At 45.4% G+C, this 19,735-nt stretch overlaps 1 protein-coding gene across 6 annotated transcripts in view; it reads left to right on the plus strand.

Moving 5' to 3' along the window:
• FAM219A (family with sequence similarity 219 member A) overlaps window positions 1-19,735 on the plus strand; it is a gene marked incomplete at both ends in the record, with an annotated part of 92,975 nt that overhangs the window by 47,938 nt on the left and 25,302 nt on the right. For 3 of the 6 annotated variants that reach the window (XM_084278266.1, XM_084278267.1, XM_084278268.1), the window contains one exon: window positions 7,155-7,254. In XM_084278266.1, coding sequence (XP_084134392.1) covers window positions 7,155-7,254 — 100 coding nt within the window. The remainder of the gene's footprint in view (window positions 1-7,154; window positions 7,255-19,735) is intronic. The other 3 variants (XM_084278269.1, XM_084278270.1, XM_084278271.1) reach the window with 1 other exon arrangement.

The raw sequence follows: 19,735 nt of genomic DNA on the forward strand, positions 1-19,735 counted from the left end.
TAATGATCCAATTTAAGTCGTGTAAAGTTAGCACAAGGTACCAAACCTATAAATGCATGTGATAATAGTGATGGCTTATGTGCTGGAGAAGAGCCTGGAGGGAAATACAGTGTTAAATACTCCATCATGATTGAAAGGAAAGGACCAGGGCCTGCTTGCACTGCTGGTTTTTCGAGGGGGAAGAAGGGAGGAGAAATCTAACAGAAATCATGTAATTACTCCCATTTTTCTTCCTTGCCCCTCAGTTGCCTTCCCAAAGTATTTAGTCTGTGTACTGAGGTTGTCGCTTCCTCTGATACTGTAGACTCCTGGGAATAGCTAAACATCACCATCTAAAAAAAGGGACTTGCTTCCCTGTGCTGCAGATGTCATTTCTGATTAGGAAACCAGGCCTCTGATGCATCCTGCCCCCTCCACACAGCTCAGGCTGCCTTCTGTCCAGCCTGGATGTGACCCTCGGGAAGACCCTTCACGGCCAGCCCTCCATGGAAGGGTCTCAGCACACGCACTGCAGCACACACGTGCCAGTGGCACTTCTGCCCTTGTGTGAAACAGAAAGACCCAAGGTCCTCTTCACCTGCCAGTGAGTTGAACTATGCCTGCTGCAGGTTTGCACAGTAAAAAAGTAATTTCAGCGATGTCCTGGTTCAATTTAATTAACGTGATTTGAGGTTTTAATTATGCAGTGATATTAACACTGATGGCTTTTCAATTGCTGGGGAAAAAAATGGCTTCAAACGCTGGTTTGTCTTACAATTATAAGTGAATAGGATTCAAAATCTGGATCTTGCAGTGGATATTGCAGGCCTAATTTGTTACTGTTAAGTAAGATCTGTTCAGCAGTTACTCAGAAAAGTAAAACAGCAGCGTTGTAACTGGTGCATTGGCAGAGCTAGTAGAAAGTCAATAAACAGTTGTTGTTTATTGCTTTGTTGAAACTGAGTCAGTAGCTATCAGGATGCATTTCAGTACATCAGTGGCTGTGTCACCAAAATGTCATTTATTTTCACTTAGGTACAGGGTGGGGATGCTGAGATGAGAGGTTAGTGCTCTGGATCCAGCAGCAGGCACATGTTGGCAACTGTGTCTTTCCAGGAGCCTTCTGCTCTGGTCACCCTGTGATTATGAAGTTCCTTCAATGTGTTTTTCTTCAGCTCACCCAGAGAGAAGGCAAAGGCCAGCCATGGTCCCTGGCAGTGAGAAGGGGAGTTTGGAGAACTGCTCATTCCCAGGAAAAGCTGGTGTTCTGCCTAAATGAGTTTGGCTAAGAAGTCTTCTCTTAAGACAGATGGTGGAAAGGGACCTAAACAGATCAGGTACCTCAGCTTGCACCAAATCCGGATCAGACGTCCCTAAATCCACATCAGCTCTGCTGACTTTCTATGTGACAAATTGGTTTCTACCCCAGGCTTGCAACAACTCCCCAGCTTCATCAGGCAAAATGGTCAGCTCCTTACCCTTACCTCTACAGGGTTTTTTCCTGATATTTCCTTGCAACCCTGCTGCAGTTTAAGGTAATAATTTCTTATTCTGGTGATCAGAAACATGAAGAAATTAAAAATTACCCCCTTTTTCTCTGTGGCAGCCCTTTCCATATCTGAAGACAGTTACTGTATTCCTCCTTGGTCTTCCCCTTTCTTCTCTGAACAACCCCATTCATCTGCTGTTCCTGGATGGTTGTAGCTTCTAGCTTTTATCTATAGGACTGCTGAGGGGATTGTATCTTCCTTGAAATAATGGGCTTCAAAACTGTGTGTTTAAGCTGAAGCCTGAGGGGTGTGGAGAAGAGAGAGCATGAAGAGAGTCTTTTGTGAGGTTTGCAGGTTCCATTCCTGCCATACATCCCCCTGTGATGCTTTCCATTCTCTTGCCAAACATGCTATTATGGACTGTTGTTCTTCTCTATGGTGGGTTTATCTTGATCCACTGTAAATCTCACAGCCCTTGAGCTGCTACTTTTATGCCACTTCTCACACAGACAGAATCTGCACATCTTGGCTCCCAGTGTTTCTGTTCCCACTGGGCTTTTTCCAAGCACTTTGTGTTCGTAGGTAGTTCATGTTTATATTGCAGTGATACCTGGAGGCTGCAGAGGTCTGTTGTGCAAAACACTGTGAGATTGTGCTTTTACATACCTGGTTGTGCACATCAGAGTCCCCTCCCCAGAAGCCTGCTGCCCACAGCTGCCTCTCTCCAGATAACCTGATGCAGTACAGCTTGAGGCAGAGTGAATCTGCAAACAGCACAGGATTTTCCAGTTGCAGGGCAAAGGGACTGGAGGCATAAACATTTATTGGTGGGAGCAGCGTTCTAGCCTGAGAGTCTGGGATGACAGCATGGGAATGATGGAAACTTCTTGGTGACCTGAATGTATCCCCTGTGTCTGGGATGCGTGTGGTTTGTCACTGGTTTTTCTGCTCACTAAGTCAGTCTCTCATACACAGACCATCTATCAGATTTTCCAAACTCAATGTTTGACGTGGAAAAGAAGCCAGCTGAGCTGTGAGTGTTCACTGTAGGCTGTCACACATGTGTCGGTACCGTGACTTCCAGCATCTTTACGTTGGACAGCAGACAGCAACCACATCAGTGGCTGGTACTGCAGAGATGAAGGTAGTAGGATGATAGTCCCAAGGAGGCAGCTCATACTGACTCAGCTGATGATCGGACCAAAACCTCTGAAATGTGAAGAGAATTAGTGGGTAAAGCCCTGTGTATTGGGTCTTGAGATTAGAGGGTAAGGTCAATCTTCCCCCTGTGCTTTATCAAAAAGCAGAGCTGATTTAATGGTTGTAAAATTTCCCACAGACAGGAGAGTCGAAAACATCTTCTTATGGCTGTAAAAATGACTGTTTTGTAGAACTAGGAAAGGTGGGCAGACAGAGGCATCTCGTTTTCCAGCCTTGTTTTCAAGGGGCAGCTGAAGGTCACTGAAACTGCAAGTGTGTGCTTTTCCTCTTCCACGTGCTGTGGGATCCCTGAGGATTTACAGGGTGGAAAGCAGAGGCTTGTTAAGCTTGCAAAGTGTCAGAAGTGTTGACTGTGATGGAAGGCGAAGGAAGCTGCGTTTCCCAAGGTGCTACAAGGGTGTGTTTGAACCCAGCACCCAGCTCCATTGCTTGGGAAGTAGCTGTGTGGTGGCTGTGAGGGGCTGTCTCCCCTGTGGTCAGTGACCGGTGGGTTACAGGGAGATGTAGATGGTAGGAGTGAAAAGGCTGTTGACCTGGTGCATTATGGCAGATTAATTTTTCTTTCTGAGCACTGCAAAAAGGAAAGGAACGATTTATAGAAAGAATAAAAACCCTGCTGAGCCATCTTCCTTAAAGCCCTGATTTCAGTTTAAATGGTTTCAGCTTCTCTCTGTGCCCCCCCACACTGAGGATTCACAGCACTCTTGTTCCATGAAGGTTCACTGGAACTAATTTCTGATGTTCAGAAATGGCACATGATGCACATTGTAGGACCTGGCTGTACCTCGCAGGGGGACAGTTTTCAAGGTCCATTGTGTCAAGCCTGTAGGAAAAAAAAACCCTGATAAGGAACTGTCCCCCCATTTGAATGCTGTGATTGTGCACACCCCATTAAGCTGTGAGCGTGTGGGGAGAAAACTTTGATTAAACTCAGGCCCCAGCCAAACGTTCATGCAGTGGCTTGATTGAATATATTTCTTTCCCTGGGAACGAAGACTTAGGGAGGCCTCAGGAACAAAAAAACCCACTTAAATTTATTAAATTCCCGCAGCCGTTTAGAGCCCCTGCAGCCCTATCTCCTCCTTTGCCTTTTGATTGGGAGTGTTGTGTTCCCCCTCCCCAGCCCCGCAGCAAGCGGAGAGAAGTCACATCATCTGTCCTGGGACCACTTAGCAGCTGAGATTCTGATGTCGGGGTCGGAGCTGGATGCATCCATCTGGGGAGGTTTGTGAAAAGGGACAAAATGGCCAAGAGAATTTCGGTAGCGAAAGCCAGCGGTGAGTCCCAGTGTGCTCGGAGGCATTCACCAGAAAAAGTCTGGTTAGGCAAATAAATGTTTCTTTGGGTGGGTGAGCTGCAGAGAGGGAAGCACATGGGCTCAGTGTGCACAGAAGCAAAGCCTGCTCCTGCCAAGAGGCGGCTCCAGCCACGCTGCCACGGGAATGCTGTCGATCTCCCGGCTGGGGTTGTTTCTGCAGAGTCCTGTTTGCTGCTTGTGAGGTGTTGGGCACAAAATACAACAGTGCCTCTGCAGTCCTGGGCCAGGGATGGATACCCACTGAATGGATGGATCCATTTTACTCTCCAGAGGGAGCAGGCCTGGCCCATGCACGCAGTGGTGCTCACCCAGACTGCTCCTGCTTTGTGATCCCTCTGTGCAAGTCCGAGGTTGGTTGTGTGGCTGAAACCTGCTCCCCGGTGGGTCTGCTGTAGAGGTGCCATGCAGCTGGGGCAGAAGAATGTTGTTTCCAACCCTTAGAGATGAATTCCTGGTGTTATTATGGACTCTGGCTGTGAATGTCTGGCTGTGAGCTCGCGTGGCCCTGGCTAGACTGCACCAGCACAGGAGGCAGTGGCCATCACACCGTGTCCTTTGCCATAATATGTCTACTCCCAGGCCTTCCTGCAGCCAGTGCATTGGGGCTCCAAGGACTTGTTTGCATTTACTAGAAAGCATCCAGCTCTGAGAGTCATGCTTCTTAAAAACAGCTGCACCCCACCTTTTCCCAGACTGCCAAAGAAAAGGTTTTCATCCAGGAAGCCTGGACTCAAGTGGTGCCACTTCCCACCCTACACATCCCTCTTGGAACGGTTCTAGCACGTCTGGGAAACAGCTGTGTCCTCTGATTTACTTGGCCTTTTCAATTAATATCTTTTCCTACAGCCTGGATTCTGGTCCGGCCCCTTCAACTCAATGTTGAGAACAATCCCATGTTACAAGGATACCCTAAGAGCTGTTCTTCAGTTGAGAGCATAGAATATGACACAGAAAATAAGGATGGCTGTTTCAAGTCAGATTAAAGGTCCCTCCTACCCCTGCATTGTACTCCCAAGAGGACAAGGACAGGATGAGGTTGCACTGATGCCTCCCCAGTTTCCCCCTCCAATAATCTGTGCTTGGGGGCATGGATTTCATGGATATCCCTTCAATTCATTTTTCTCACCCTTTCTCGATCCCCTTTTAGCATCCACAGCAGCACATCATCTGCTGTGTGGAGAAGTACTGTTTCCAGCTCCTGCGTGCTGGCTGCCACTTGGTATCTTGGGCTTGTAGGAAATAAGGGCTAGGTGATCCCTCTTGACCTCCTCACCCCACTCAGGATTAGACTCCTCACGGAGCCCCCGTCTGTTGTCTGTCCTGGCTGAAGAGTCCTGCTCTGTCTAGCTGGTCATCTGATGGAATCTGTCACCTGAGATCTCTCTCTTGAGTGACAGTAGCTAGATGCAACTGATCATTTTCATATATAAAGTTTTAATTGTTTTTCTTCTGTGTACCCTTCACTTTTAGCTTCATTTAATTTCACCTGCTGTATTTTGTCATTTAATGTGGTTACTGAAGCGGGGGGGGGGGTTAACCTAAAATACGTAAGATTCATCATTTATGTATGCCTAACTCTGTTCTGCTGGAGACTGGCTTATTTGTTTGCAACCTGCTCAAACCTCTTTAGCCAGTCATTAAACCTCCACATTAGAGAAGTGCAGCAGGGACTGCATAAGAGAAAATCAGAAGAAATTGCATATGGTTCAGACTTGTCTATTTAATGTCATTGAATGCAAATGCAGTGTCTTGTATGCACCATCCATTTTAAGTACTGTCAGAGTCTGCCAGACAGCGCAGAGGGGCAGGAGTTTGGTAAAACATTTTAACCCCACATGTGCTTTCTGACCAGTCTCTATGAAAGTAGAGCCTAGTTCAAGAATCAGAATTCTTCTTGTAAGCACCGTTTCTTGCAGAGAGTCAGCGTGCACTGCAGAGAGACGGCAGGCACTGGGCACAAGGGACTGGGTGGGTTTTTTTACAGAGAGCAAAGTATCTTGCTGTGAAAGACAATGATTCTGCCTCACGTAGAGGTGTCAGTGCCAGACAGTGGGGGGTGTTTTTGTAAGAAATACAGACTCCAGAATCTGAGAGATGGACAATACCAATCCAGCAGTTTCTGATGCTTTGTTCGGTTTCTTCAAATGATGGGGTTTTTTTCAGGCATCAGACCTAAGATTGGGTGATCGTTTTCGCAGTGCAACTCTACCTAATATAAATCCAGATTTACATACACACATTTGTATATATATTTATGTATATGTTCAATTTGGTTTCCAGCTTCTTGGTGGGAAAAAGTGAGTGTTTGGAGACCGATTTTAGTTTTCACTATGATGCTAAGTAGAGATAGTTCCAGCAGGACTGGAAAGGACTTTAAATACTTGTAGCAGTGGTAGAAGTGCCTGAATTGGTAGTTTGTCTCTCTCTGAATCCTTTGATGTGCTGTACCATGAAGTACAACACTACCAGGATTAGGTTGTCTGCAAGTAGGTGTGACAGAGTGGACTCCGTGTTTGGGGAACTTTTGTTTTTGGGAGGGGTTTTTGGGGACAGTGAAAGATGCTGTGCTGACAGATACTAAAATTAAATCTTCCTGGTTAGCCACAAAATAGTTCCAGTGTGGGAAGCACAGTCTGCTTCCTCCTGCTCCCACAAAGAACTGGAGATTGAATTCTCCAACTCATTCAGTCCTCGTTCCTTCTGAGTTGGACTTTTCTTGCAGGTGGTGGCGGCGAGACTTTTAGTTTTAATCATGAGGTTGACTGGTCCATTTGGAACTCAGCTGAAAGTGTAAATGCATTTCATACAACACCCCAAAGAATCATCACACAAAAATGGTTTGGGACTACTGCCAGCCCAAGCTGAATTTGAACTGATGACCCATGCTCCACATTGTATTCCCAGTATCATCCATCATATAAATCTGATGTTGAAATCTGGTGTTTCCAGAGGTACTTCTAGCATGCTAAACGTGCCTCCAAAGCTCTGTGTTTTGCCCCTGGGTTTCAGCTGATCAGAACACCAGCATGTTCTGTTGCCCCTGAATGATGATGAGGATGGACTCGCCTAACAGCCACATAACAGCTAGAGAAAAGACTGCATAACTTTATAACTAAACCATTCTGTTTTGTTTCCTTTCTTAACAGGATCCAACAGCTGCATCTATTTCGGACAGAGATTGTGATACGAGAGAGGGAGAGACCGTAGCCATGAACTATAAGCCGTCCCCACTTCAAGTGAAACTAGGTGAGTCTGGCAATGGGGGGTGAAATCCACAGTCTGAAACACATCAAGGTGCTTGTGGGTTTGTTTGCAGATCTCCATGCCTGTGCCAGCATGCCAGCCCAGCTCAGAACGACTCACAGAGAGGTTTTATCATTGCGATTCTGCGACGGCGGGAACTGACCTACAAACATGTAAAGACACACTGTATCTTGGGGTGTAGTACAGGAAGGAAGCTATGCCTTGAAAGGAAGACATAGAGTTTTAAACCCACAGATTTTTATCAAGCTGAGATCAAGGCTCGGCCAGATAAAGAATGAAGATAATATAGAGGGAGTGTAAAAAGAATAGAAAACAGAATCGCTGCAAACAAAAGGGAAAGGATCAGAGACTTGGGCCAGTACCAGGAAAAGGCAGAGCTGTGCTGCTGTGAGATGGAGGGCTTGTGGGTCTGTAAGTGCTCACTTACAAATACTTGTGCTATTTCAGAGCACATTGAAGTTCTGGAAGCAGAATCATCCAATTAGCACAGTACACTGCTTCCTCGAAGGCTAATGTTTACAAGGGGACAGCAATCCACACATGGCTGCCCTGCACCCAAAACATCAGCCACTCATGCAACACAGCCTCAAGAACCTGATGGAGGGCAAATCAAAGGGACAGTGTGCTTTTTGCTCAGAGCATGGATAAAAAATGGGAATCTTAAGTCAGGAGCAGGAAAAGCAGTCCTCTGGTTGTCCTTCCCATCAAGACAAGTGACATTGAGAGGGTGCTGCTGGAGCTGTGTGAGGGAACGCTCTGAAAGAAGTGGGTGGAATATCTCTGGCCCCTACCAGATGAGTGGTAGGGAAAGTCAGCAGACAGCTAAGGTTTCAAGGAGATTTGGGAAGGTTTGGGCATTGTCATCTGATTATGAAGAGATGCTCTAAAAAGTTTTACTCAGGGACCTGTAGTACTACTGCAGACACTAGTGCTGGGTTGGCTTATAAGAGAAACCTTAAAGAAACTTCAGGAGAAGGCTGGTTAGTGCTTGTGAAGTCTCAAGGGTCTGCCTGAGAATATGGTGAATTGAATAATCAGATGGATCTGGTCACAGCAGTATAGGAATGTCACAGCAGAGACCCATAGGCAGGAAAGTAGTTGAACAGGCAAGACTTTTCTGAAAGAGGGACCAGGAAGGGGAAGACAGAAAGCTGGATATGTATACAGAACAGGATTATGCATCAAAGTGGAGGACCTTGAGCTACAGATACAAGATGTGAGTGGATTGGAGCAGTAGATTTATCCTGTGGTCACATTCATGAATACTCTGAAACCAGTGGCTGCTTTTCAGCAAAAGGTAGGGAGCAGTAGTATGTGTTAATGTCAGCACAGTTCACAGTTTGGTAAAATATTATCATTGCCAGCATGCCATATGCCACCAGGATACTTTGTTACTGCCAAGAGAGTTCTGCAATGTTATTAGAGAGATAACAACTTACTGCAATAGCTGTTTTGGACAATTTAACATCAGGAATCAGCTTGGAGGGCAATTGATACTATTATTGGTAAGTCTGAGATATTCTTGCATTTCTAGGCAATAAAAATATCCTCCAGAGATTAACTGATGTGACAATAAGTGGTGCTATTTTAGACCTGGCTTGGGTAAGTCTTGAGGACATTGTAGGAGATCTGATCATAGAATAAGATTTGGATTCAGGGATAAAAAGCTCAATCCATGCAAATTCAATGAAGAGGTAATAGGAGGTAGATCTGCAAGAAACCTCAGTTTTACAAACTAAGTGTTGAAACAAAGCAAATCTCAAAAAGATTGGGAAACCCAAGAACTCAAAATAAATCAAGTAGAGTTGAAGGAGAAAATACCAGAACCCCATTAGCAATGGGGTTCTCCAACAGTCATTTCATTCTTGTGTTCATTAATGACTCTGACACAAAAAGCAGGAGTTGGCAAAGAAAATTTGGTTGTAGCATGTTTGGGAAACATCAATACAACAAAGACTAAGAAATACCACAGAGAAGAAACAGGAAAGCTGGAATAATAGAAATGAGAAAAATATGCCAGGAGAATCTCAGTCTGCTGTAAACTGGAATTTACCAGCTGGAGTTGACTAAGGAAGAGGAAGCCTGTTACATTAGTTGATTTCAAGGTTACTAGTTGCTAAAATAGACAAATACATTTAAAAACACTGTAGTCACACTTCAGCTTGTTTCCAAGGATCAGATATAACAAAAAGATTAGTCATGCTTTTCCACATAGGGAAGATTTTATTTCATTTAGCCACTGCTGAATGCTACTGTCCATCAGTGAAGAAAGAAAGGGAAGCATTGGAAAAGTCTGTGAACAAATTTTGAGGTAGGTAGAGGTGTACCACTGCAAAGACCTCCTTTCCTTTCCAGCTGGTGCTCCTGCCCAGTGAATACTCAGTGCTGACCACAGTGTGGTTAGGAAGGCAGTACTGGGTAGAACCTCTAGAGGAATTAAGAGGCTGACGAGCATCTTCCTGCCTTGTCTCTAGAGAGAAGCCTGCTCAAACACCTCTCTCTCTCTCTCTGCCTGTTAAAACAGCCTGCCTCTTTAATTAGATGAATGCATATCTAGTGGTATTTGGATCAGCTCTACTCTTCACCATACCCAGATAAGCTCTGGGTTACCTGGGGCAAAATGAGATTGTATTGTCTGCAGCCAGTGTAACATGCCTTTCACCCACAGTAGCTCCTGCTGCTCTTACTCTTAAAATCTGCCCAGCCTTCACAATTTTAAAGTAGTTTAATGGCTCACATCTCCCAGCTGTGGCCCCTGTTCCTCAGTCGAGATCTTTAGAGATAAAAGATCTCTGGATTTTTTAAGAGATAAAAAAGATTTTTAAAAAATCTCTAGAATTTTTATAGATAAAAAAGATTCTGCATTAAACTTGTTGGGATTTGGATTGGTTTTTTTAATCTTTTTAAGGCTACTCCAAAGTTAAGGTAGTACATAAATGTTTAATAGCTGAACTGGCAGAGCCATTGTTTGGGATGGTAGCAAGTAGGGTTTTAATCCTACTGAGGGTTTTCCACACGGATGGTGGCATTTTTCACTGCTAATTCAGAATCAATTGTTCAAATGTCAAATGCTCTGATGGAAGGTTGATAAATGTCATTTATCACTGTGAAGATTCATGTATAAATCTGTCATATGTGCTTGCTGGAAGCTTGGTTCGAGTAAGCTCAATTAAATACCAACCCAGCATGAATACAACTCTTGCTTCCAGAGCCCGCAGTGATTGAAGTGTGACAGACAGAGTGTGCTGTGCTGCACGCACCGAACACAGAATTATCCTGCTGCTCGAATGGTCTTTTCCTTGGTGGTATCTCCCCCTCTGAATCAGTATATTTGCCTGCATAGAGTCATGTTTGCTTGGAGGGTCAGTTAGATACAAGAAAAACTTCACAGGTGCCTTACATTCCTAGTGACCTTCTAAAGGTTATACCTGGTTTGTAAGTGGAACAATAGAACACTTAGCTAGCTGCTAGGGGCACAGCAAAAAAGAGGAGAGCCTCACACCAAGGGGAAATAACATCTCCCAGTTCATGTAGTTCATCATCTTAAGCCCTTATTAATATTATATCCGTATTAATTATGTATTTCTTACTTCCCTAACACTCATGCTTTTCTTTCTGTCAGGAACTGCAAGGCTCAGCCATGCTTCTTTCTTTCTTCCAAATCACTTGAAAAGGAGACTCCCAACAGCACGGGGAGGGGCTGGATGTACATTAGTGCCTAGATGTCTCCAGCACATCCTTATTAGGAGGCATATCCAGATGGAGCACATACCACAAGCCTTTTGAAAACAGAAAAGCGTTGTGATAAGGAGAGAGGGAGGAACAGAATAATCCCCAAGAGTAAATTTCAGGGGCTCCATATCCACTGGAAGGCAACAGATCCTCATGGGATCCCCAGGAGACAAGATATTATTTTAATGAAGCTTATGCCATCTGTTTTTCTATTTTGAATTTTTAATTTCCCTCTCTGCACTGAAGTCCCCATCCAGACAGCCTGTCTGTCTTACCTGGCAGTCGGTGACGCTCAGTTTGCGTTAAAACCGAAGGGACGGTGTCGCAGTTGGAGTGCTGCAGGACAAGTACAGTGGTGGTGAGGGACTGGGGCAGTGGCATCTTCATCAGCACATCTGCCACACAGGAGCTTGGCAGTAAATCTCCTGCATCCCTGTCTGCAGATGAACATATGGGAGAGAGGCAGGCAGACAACAGACACTCATAGCAGCCTTCATCCCTCCGAGATACCTGTTGCCTTAGACGTAAGCACCTCCTGTCCTTGGACTAGATAGAGGATAAGGCACTGCTCAGTGGGGTGCCTAAAAATATGTGAAAAATGAGTGCCTAAGGTAGGCAAGCTGGGTCCCACCTTAAGACTGAGTGAACTACATGCAGATGACATCTCCTGCCATATGACCAAGAGCCAGCCTGGTTCAAAGTGTTTGTGGTTTTCGTTTTAAGTTTTCTTTGCAAAGCTTTTTGCAAAAGAAATGACCTGAATTGCAAATGTAGCAGATAATTTTCCTGCTTTCCTAGCTACTCTTTTATTCCCCTCCCAGCTTAGATCTCATGCTGGTATTTATCTTCATACCAAAAAGCACAGTGGCAGATACTAGTCAGGCCCCATAAGGAGACGCAAGTGTCACAAAGTTCCTCTTGGTGTAAGCTGCTGTATCTTAAGTATATAAACCAACAGCCTGACCAGAAACTTCCTTCTCTTCAAGAAGCAGGAAGCTTTTGTAACGCTAATGGAGCAGAGCTGTTTCATTAATAGCATCCTGACACTTCCCTCCTGCCAGCCGCATTGTAGGATGCTGCTTTTTTTCTCCAGGAGACACGTTGGAGGCTGCTCTCAGAGCAGTTCAGACACAGCCCAGCTATTGCTAGGGTGGAAATTCTGTTCATGGTGAGCCTGGATCTGTTGGCAGGGTGGGCATAAAAGCCTCTTGAGTCAGCCCAGCCTGGCCTTTTGGCTTTGTATGTGACAAGGAGAGCAAGCACATGGCTGTAGCGGGGCCTAAGCCAAGCAGGTGGCTCATGGAGAGGTGAACGAAGTCTTGGTAGAAAAGGTCGTTCTCTGACAAATAATCATAGTGCTCATCCTCCAAGGAGAGATCCCAGATGAGACCCCCCAAGGCTTCTTGTCTGCTTCTGCTGCTTCTTCTATTGGTCCAGCCCCTCCATCTTAGAATACGCATCCTAAGATTTTACTAGGTCACAGCAGAGTTCATATCTCTGTCTTCCACAGGCTGTAGCTGGGGATGGGGATTCTGTGTGGAGACACCATTTAGATGTGTCCACTTCCAAGCACCAAATTATTTTGCTTGTTCTATTGGATTGCTTATTAACAAACAAGATTCTAAAAAATCTCAAGCAAGTAACTGGAATGATGTTCACTTAGGGCAAGCAACCCTGGTAGGGGTAAAACAGCAACAGAAACCCCATTACAAGGAGATGTAGTCTGCTGTTCCCTGGTCTGCTTGACTTGGACAAAGCTGAGGATCTAGTTTATAAATGGGCTCCATATTGGTGGAGACTGAAGTGCACAGAGGAAATAATCCATTTGGGAACAGAGGCTGTTAACACGCCTGTGGTGGTCCCTCCTGCCTCCCAGCCTGCTGCTGTGCGTTCAGGGCAGATACTGAATCACTGTACCATCAGGGAGGAGTTGTACTGGGAGTATCAGCTACTGGGCTGAGAACTACAAAGGCCTCAGGATTCAACATGACAAAATCAGTGCATTTCTGGTTTGAACTTTACAGATGGACCATAACCGCACTGAAGTACAGGCTGCTCTCTGTTCCTGCATGGCTCCTGAGACTGCTCTCTCAATTGGTGTAGTTACTTAACACCCCCCCCCCCCTAGGCTGGGTGTGGGTTCAGAGCTTGTTTTAGAACATCTCCATCAGAGACCCACTAAGTGCATAGCAGAGAACCCCATCCCAGTGCTGCTTAAAAGAACACCTTGCTCAGGGAGGCCCTGCCAGGGCTGCCAGTGCCGTAGGTCAAGACGAACTGGCAGCAGGAGATGCAGTCCCAAACAGAACAGGCAGCAAGTGCCTTGCATAGGCTGAATGGCTCAGTGGCTGCACATATCAGTGGCTCCTCTCTTCCCAGCCTGCTTCACAGCTCGTGAGTTCTAAGCTTTTCATACAGAAAACAGAATAATAAGGGGAGGTTGTCGTAGACTGGACAAATCAATGCCATTAGTGTATCCTTTTGTCAGTACTTCAAGTACTGTACTATTCCCAGTTGCTCTTCAGTACCAGGGCAATTAATGCTAATTAGGTACAGCAGCTGTTGTTTCTGGGAAGAAGCTCTGTAGGTAAATTAGGGAAACATTTTATAAAAAAGCTGTAACTCTTAAGCTGGGTCCCCAGGTTCCAGCTCTATTGACAAAACTGCAGATTTCCATATCCATAACTGTTTGCATGGCGACCTCAAGTGACATCATTACCTTAAGTGCACAAAAGCCATTTTACCCCTCTGGGACCACCCATTTCCTTGAACACAGACTGTACTTTGTATGGGGAGGATGACTAATGTGGAAGCCAGAGCGCAGTGGCAATATAGCACTGCCATTGATTTTCTTCGTGAAGATAGAATTGCAGCCTACTACTTGGAGGTCTCCTGGGGCTTGGGAGGAATTTATTTAAACATTATTTCATGTGTTATTACTCTTCCCATTTATAAGAGAAATTGTGTATGCAGATTTATTGTAGCATCCCTCCTGTAGGATATCTCCAGGCTCTTTTTGGAGGGGATGAGAGAGCGAACAGCTGCATCATGTTAAGGGCAGTAAGGCTGCCTGCAGACAGAGCAGCAAAGATAAGGGCAGAAAAAACAGTTGTGACAGGCATATTATTGCAGATTAGTTAGAGGAGAAACAGAGGGGCAGAAAGAAAGAGGTGCATGGGACGCTGTCGCTGACACAAACTTGGGTAAACGGTAAAGCCATCGAGAGAAACTGGGGCAGGGCTGTTCGCTGGAGTTCAGCAGAGAGCTTTGAGCAGGAGAGAGCGTGTAAGTGGGTGGGGAGGAGGGGAGATACCCATCAGCAAATCCCAGGAGCAACACATGAGCATGTGAATACGAGGATGATGTGGCACAGTGTTCAGCAAATGAGCGTAGCCTTTCTGTCACTGCAGTTTGCCTGGCTTGTGCCACGCCACCAGGGCTTTCCTGGCCCTTTCCCAGCCCTTCACTGCCATGCCTGCACCTCTCCCGTGATGAGTTACTGGGTACCCACACATGCTGCAAGCCAATAGACACACACCCACTCACATCTGGTGTTGCACACACTGCTCTTCGCTAGTGTACCCTCAGATAAAAAGTCAGGAAGGAGGAGTCTGTAAGGTAGCTGAATCATTTTCTTGGGCATACGTGGCCATCCTTTACCCATTCCAAATTTTAACAGTTATCTACAGTCCTGACAGCCCAGAAAAGCAAGCGAATCCTGAAGATGTGCTTCTACACCAGGGGTTTTACTTAGTAATGAGAATGAGCATGTGGAGTCTCTGCGTGGGGGGACTGTGCCTGAAGCCAAACCCTCCAGACCAGAGGTGTGAATTACAGCCTCTCTTCTTTGCCTGACCCACCATAATGTCACCAGAAATAGGAGGAGCAGCTCAGGAAGTTGTGAGCCAAAACAAATTAAGCAAGTTGCTGAGATTCTCTGATAGAAGAAGGGAATAAATCAGCAATTTATAAGAATAAAACCCACCCAGTCTAGCAGAGCCTAACCCCAGTAGGTAGCACCACAGCGGTGATAGGCTGGTGGTCTGTTCAGAGGTCTCATTGTGCAGTACATGTTATTACTTATTTCTATGAAATACATGAAGAATTAGTTTTAAGAGAGAGTGATGCCACCAAAGGTGATTTACACCTTGTTCCTGACATTACAAAGATGAACATCGGCTGGGTTGACATGGGTGCCTGCTCAGGCATTGGCATCTTTGACAAAATAAACACAAAAATGGGCAATATGAGGTTTTTATGGCTTCTCAGACACCTGTGTCCTTAAATGTAGGTTCCAGCACATTCTCTGGCCCACCACAGGGGAACATTTCCCCAGTTCTGAATTATCCAGGTGTTACTATTTCTGAAATTCCTTCTGATGTCTCCAGAGGTAGATGGGTTTCTGCGTAGCACTCAAGGGAAGCAAGTAGAGCCCAGTGTAATTAATGTAACCTGGCTCCAGAACAGACTGTAGCATCTGCAGACAGTACTGGATGATGCAATTTTTTTTAATGTGTTTGATTTATTAATGATGAGCCTTAAACTGTACCTGACAGTTAATTGAATTTGTTCTGAGCATTCACTGATGTAGGCTCCCCCTTTGTCTTCTCTGTGCTGCACACTCAGCTCTAAACCAGGAAAGGTTACTGTCTTCTTATTGAATGTTGGGACTAAAATGCTTTGTCAGCAAATCGGTATCTATTAAGTAGAGATAACACGCACTTCTCAGAGGGAAGGGGTTTGTGCTGGCACAGAAAGTTCACGGCAGCTCTTGGGTTTTTACTGCTGTTCTTATGTCCAGAGAATGGTCACAGCACCCTGAAAACTTTGTGTTGCTTCTCTGAGATCTGAAAGGGTCCTTTGGAGACTCAGAGCTCAAAATAAAACCCCCACAGAAACCTTGGTGTCCCACCAAGGAGAGCAGAATAGATGAGGACGTCATCAATGTCGTGTGTCCTGTCTGTAGCAGGGTCCTTGTAGATGAGGGTACCATGGTGGTCTTGGATGCAGACCTCTACTGAGCACAAACAGAGGAATATCCAAGGAGCCCTTCACATCTGAACCAGGGGTCTTGGTCCCAAGTACAGCAGATGGCATTGCACCCAGCTGTGCACAGCAGAGCCACAGTGTGTCAGGTCTAGAGAGTGGTGCAGCTAAAGCACCGCTTGCATGACCAAGCTCTTTACGTGGCAGTTAGGGAGATGTACCACTCAGGAACAGGTAGGTAACAGCAGCAGCACCAAACCAAGCACAATATTTGACTGGTTATCAGCAAAAGATTTCACCAGGTCCATCGGTTTTGGTTCAGGGGTCTGGGGAGGAGCAATTCCCAAGAGCAGGGGGCAGCACAGAGAAGAGACCACAGAGATTTGTTCTGTTCATTGATTGAAGCAGGCCACGATGTCCCTATGCTAGGCACACACAAAAGGGGCTGTTGCCTAGATTAGCAGAATGATAGCAGCAACTTTGGCTTTGGCTACTCTCAGCATGTCAGCCTGGGGTCAGAGATACCACCAGCCAGTTCTAGGAACAGGAATTAAGCTGCAGTGGAGATGGTGAGACTAGTTGCACAGATTCCTCCAGACCTTGTGAGTCCTGGCTGGGACTAAGAGCTTTGCCTGTTGCCTGAGAGGCACTTCACCCCTGGCAGTAGTAACAAGGTGGTGGTCTCTCTGGGAAAGACCACAGCCCATGCCAGTCAGAGCCTTTCTGCTCTGCTGTGTACAGAAAGCCTTCTGGCACCTCCCCTCCTTTTATTTCAAACCTCGAGCTTTTGGCTCAGCTCTTTTTCTTGTCTCGCTTGGCAGTCATTCTCCATAAAGAAGGTCTCACTGAAGGAAAATAAAGCTGTTTTTATAGATGCCACATATTTACCAAGGTAGGATTTTATTTAAGAAGTTGTAAAGTCACAGCAGTAATTGGACAGTCTAAGCCCATTTCTCCAGTTGTTAAACACAACTATCATTCAAAAGGCTTTAATTACTGCCTGAATCATGGCTGAATAGCTTGTGCTGAGGGTATGCATTTATTGCATCCTTCATGGAAACGAGACATCACAGTCTGGTACCGTGCAAAATAGCTGCAGTGCCCTTTTTGAAACCTCTTCCCAAAGGAAAACCAGAAGTTGTTCATCAGATCTTAAAACATAAGCATTCCCCAAACCCTCTTTCTAAATTAGCCTATAGAAAAAGCGTGCCCTATAGACAACTTTGGTGTCTTTTCTCCAGGTCCAGTTACTAGGGGAGGGGAGGAGTAACAAGTACATTCTTGGCAGGTAGAACCGAGTCTTTGTTCATTTCCTCAAAGCTTCTTTCCTCCACCTTCTCCTGGGTAACCACTGCAATCTCTTTGTCTCTGCCTCCAGCCTCAGCACGGGTAGCAGACTCCTGTTCTCTCCACTCTGCTTTGCAGACTGCTCCTTTCTCAGTCATCCTCTCACGTTCCAGCCTCACTTTTTAAGACTGCCCTGACTCCTGCCTTCCTCTTCGTGTCCCTTTCACCTGTGCACTCTGCCCAAACCTTTTCCTTTCTGTTTCTTTCCCTGTGGCTTTTTTTTCGCTGCTTACCTCGAAGAGCTTGAACTGATTCAGTCTAAGCATTTTTGATTGGGGAACTGTTTCAACCCTCTGTCTTGTAAAGTACCACTGTTTATAGCACCATAAAATAAAACCTCTACAGGGCTTTGAGGAATTCTGCCATAAACCTGAAGCCACCATGTTATGTTTGCTATAACTTTCAATTTTTCCACCTTCTGCTCTAAATGCAAGAGAATCCTCACTTTCTCCAAACAACCTACGTACCCTCTTATTTTTTTTTGCTTGCTGCTATGAAATTGGTACAATCAAGTCAGCAGGTGCTGATGTCTTGGAGGAATGTTGCCGTTCTGTCTAGCTCAGGAGTCTGAAGCACTTAAAAGTGCTTTCTCCTCTGAGTAAACCATGAGCTGGCTAGGAGAAGAAAGTTTAATCACAGCAGGTGTTTCAAGGGCTGCTGGCAGCCCCTTTGCTGCAACACTCCCAGGTAGCACCAGTCACTACGTGCCAGAAAACAGCCCCTCTCCATCCCCCCCCCCTACACAGCCCAAAAGAGCAGATTTTTCACAAAAGGAAAGATTTGCTATGATTTATTTTAAATACTGGTTGTGGGACTGGGAACTTGTGAGGAGAATCGTACGAGTGAGGCTGTTGTACTGTGAATAAGCTCATTTGAGAAACCGTGTTTGATATATTAAATGACACTGTGCTAAAAAATTGTCTTGAAGAAGGCTAGCTAGCCTCTTTAATATTTAAAGTGGTGCTGTCAGGCATGGGTAGTTTGAGTTCAGAACAGAGGCTGCTTTTAAGATTAAGATTTTCAGGTTTTGCTTATAATTTTTTAGAGAAAAAACAAGTGTCTTGGGGTTAAACACCCTAGTAAACCCTAACACTTTTTTTTTTTCTCAGTTCATTAAAAGAATATATAATTGGTTCTTCCAAAACTGTTCACAAATTCGTGCCTAATTTACAAGGTGGTTTAGGCTATAAAGAGTTTGGGAGGCCCAATTCACAAACAGCTGTGCCTTTTTTAGCTGCAGACTTTTAGCAAGAACATGGAACACTCAAGTTACATTCTGCTTTCTCCCTGAATGCTTTAACTGCTGGGCTGAAATGTGGCTTTATACGGCCTTTGATCTGTGGGGCAGGGGGTGAAAGAACATGTGAAAGCAAAACTTTGACACAGTTATTTCTGTGCAGGCAGAATATTTTGTCTTGAGTTCCTCCCAGCTCACATGGCCAGCTCAGTTCTGCCTGTGTACAGAAGAGCTGTGGTGCACCGCAGGCCTTGAATTTGGCTTTGGGTGCTTTGGAAGGTGCTTGGGCTTTGCTATCCTTCATTGAAAGGCGATGATCAGGAACCCTAGGAAGGGATCTTAGCTTCTTTCTTGCCAGTGTTCTCATTCCCTCCTCCTGGGAAAACATGACATTAGAAAAAGACATTAGAAAAGTCTGTGGCTGCTTTGAGTTCTCATTGACTGGGTGAATTGAAGCATCTTCCGGGTGTCTACAGGACATTGGTCTAGCCTAGAACCAGAATCTCCTCTGCTTTAGGCAAGGAAAGAGGTAAGGGGAGGAATAAAAGGGGAAAAGACAGTGACAGCTGTCTGCATTTCCCTGGTAATGACCATCAGATGGGAGATAAACAGGATAATCTGGACAGTTGCAAGGAGAGGAGAAAAGCTTCATGTGCAACTTTCTCTGTGGTAGTGCAGAATGACATCAGTGAGCCTGAGTTGGCAGTAAATTGTCTGGAGCTTCTAGTGGGTACTTCATTTACATCCTGTTTCTTTTCTCACCTTAAGGAAATGCTTTTCAACACAAGGACAGTCAGGCTCTGGAAAGCTTATTCCAGGGAGGCAGTGTGGTCCCCATCCTTCAGGGTTTTGCAAACCTGACTGGGTAAATCCCTGAGCAGTTCAGTCTGATCCCATAGCTGATCCTGCATTGGACATTGGGCAAGCAAGTTCCTGAGGTCCCTTCACTTTGAAGCATCCTGTGACCCTGTTCTTAGTTAAGGTGTCATATACTTTCTACTCACTACTGAAAAAGCCTACCTAAGTCCTCTTCTGTTGGTTTCCCAGTGCAGACCTGGTGGGATTTGCAGAGGCAGACTCAGGTAACTTGCACAGAGCAGCCTTTTTCCATGAACTGTATGTCCACTGGTAAACACAATTGCTGCTTGCTGTTCACTGTTA

This window comes from Gallinula chloropus (assembly GCF_964237585.1).
Source record: "Gallinula chloropus genome assembly, chromosome: Z".
Taxonomy (NCBI): Eukaryota; Metazoa; Chordata; class Aves; order Gruiformes; family Rallidae; genus Gallinula; species Gallinula chloropus.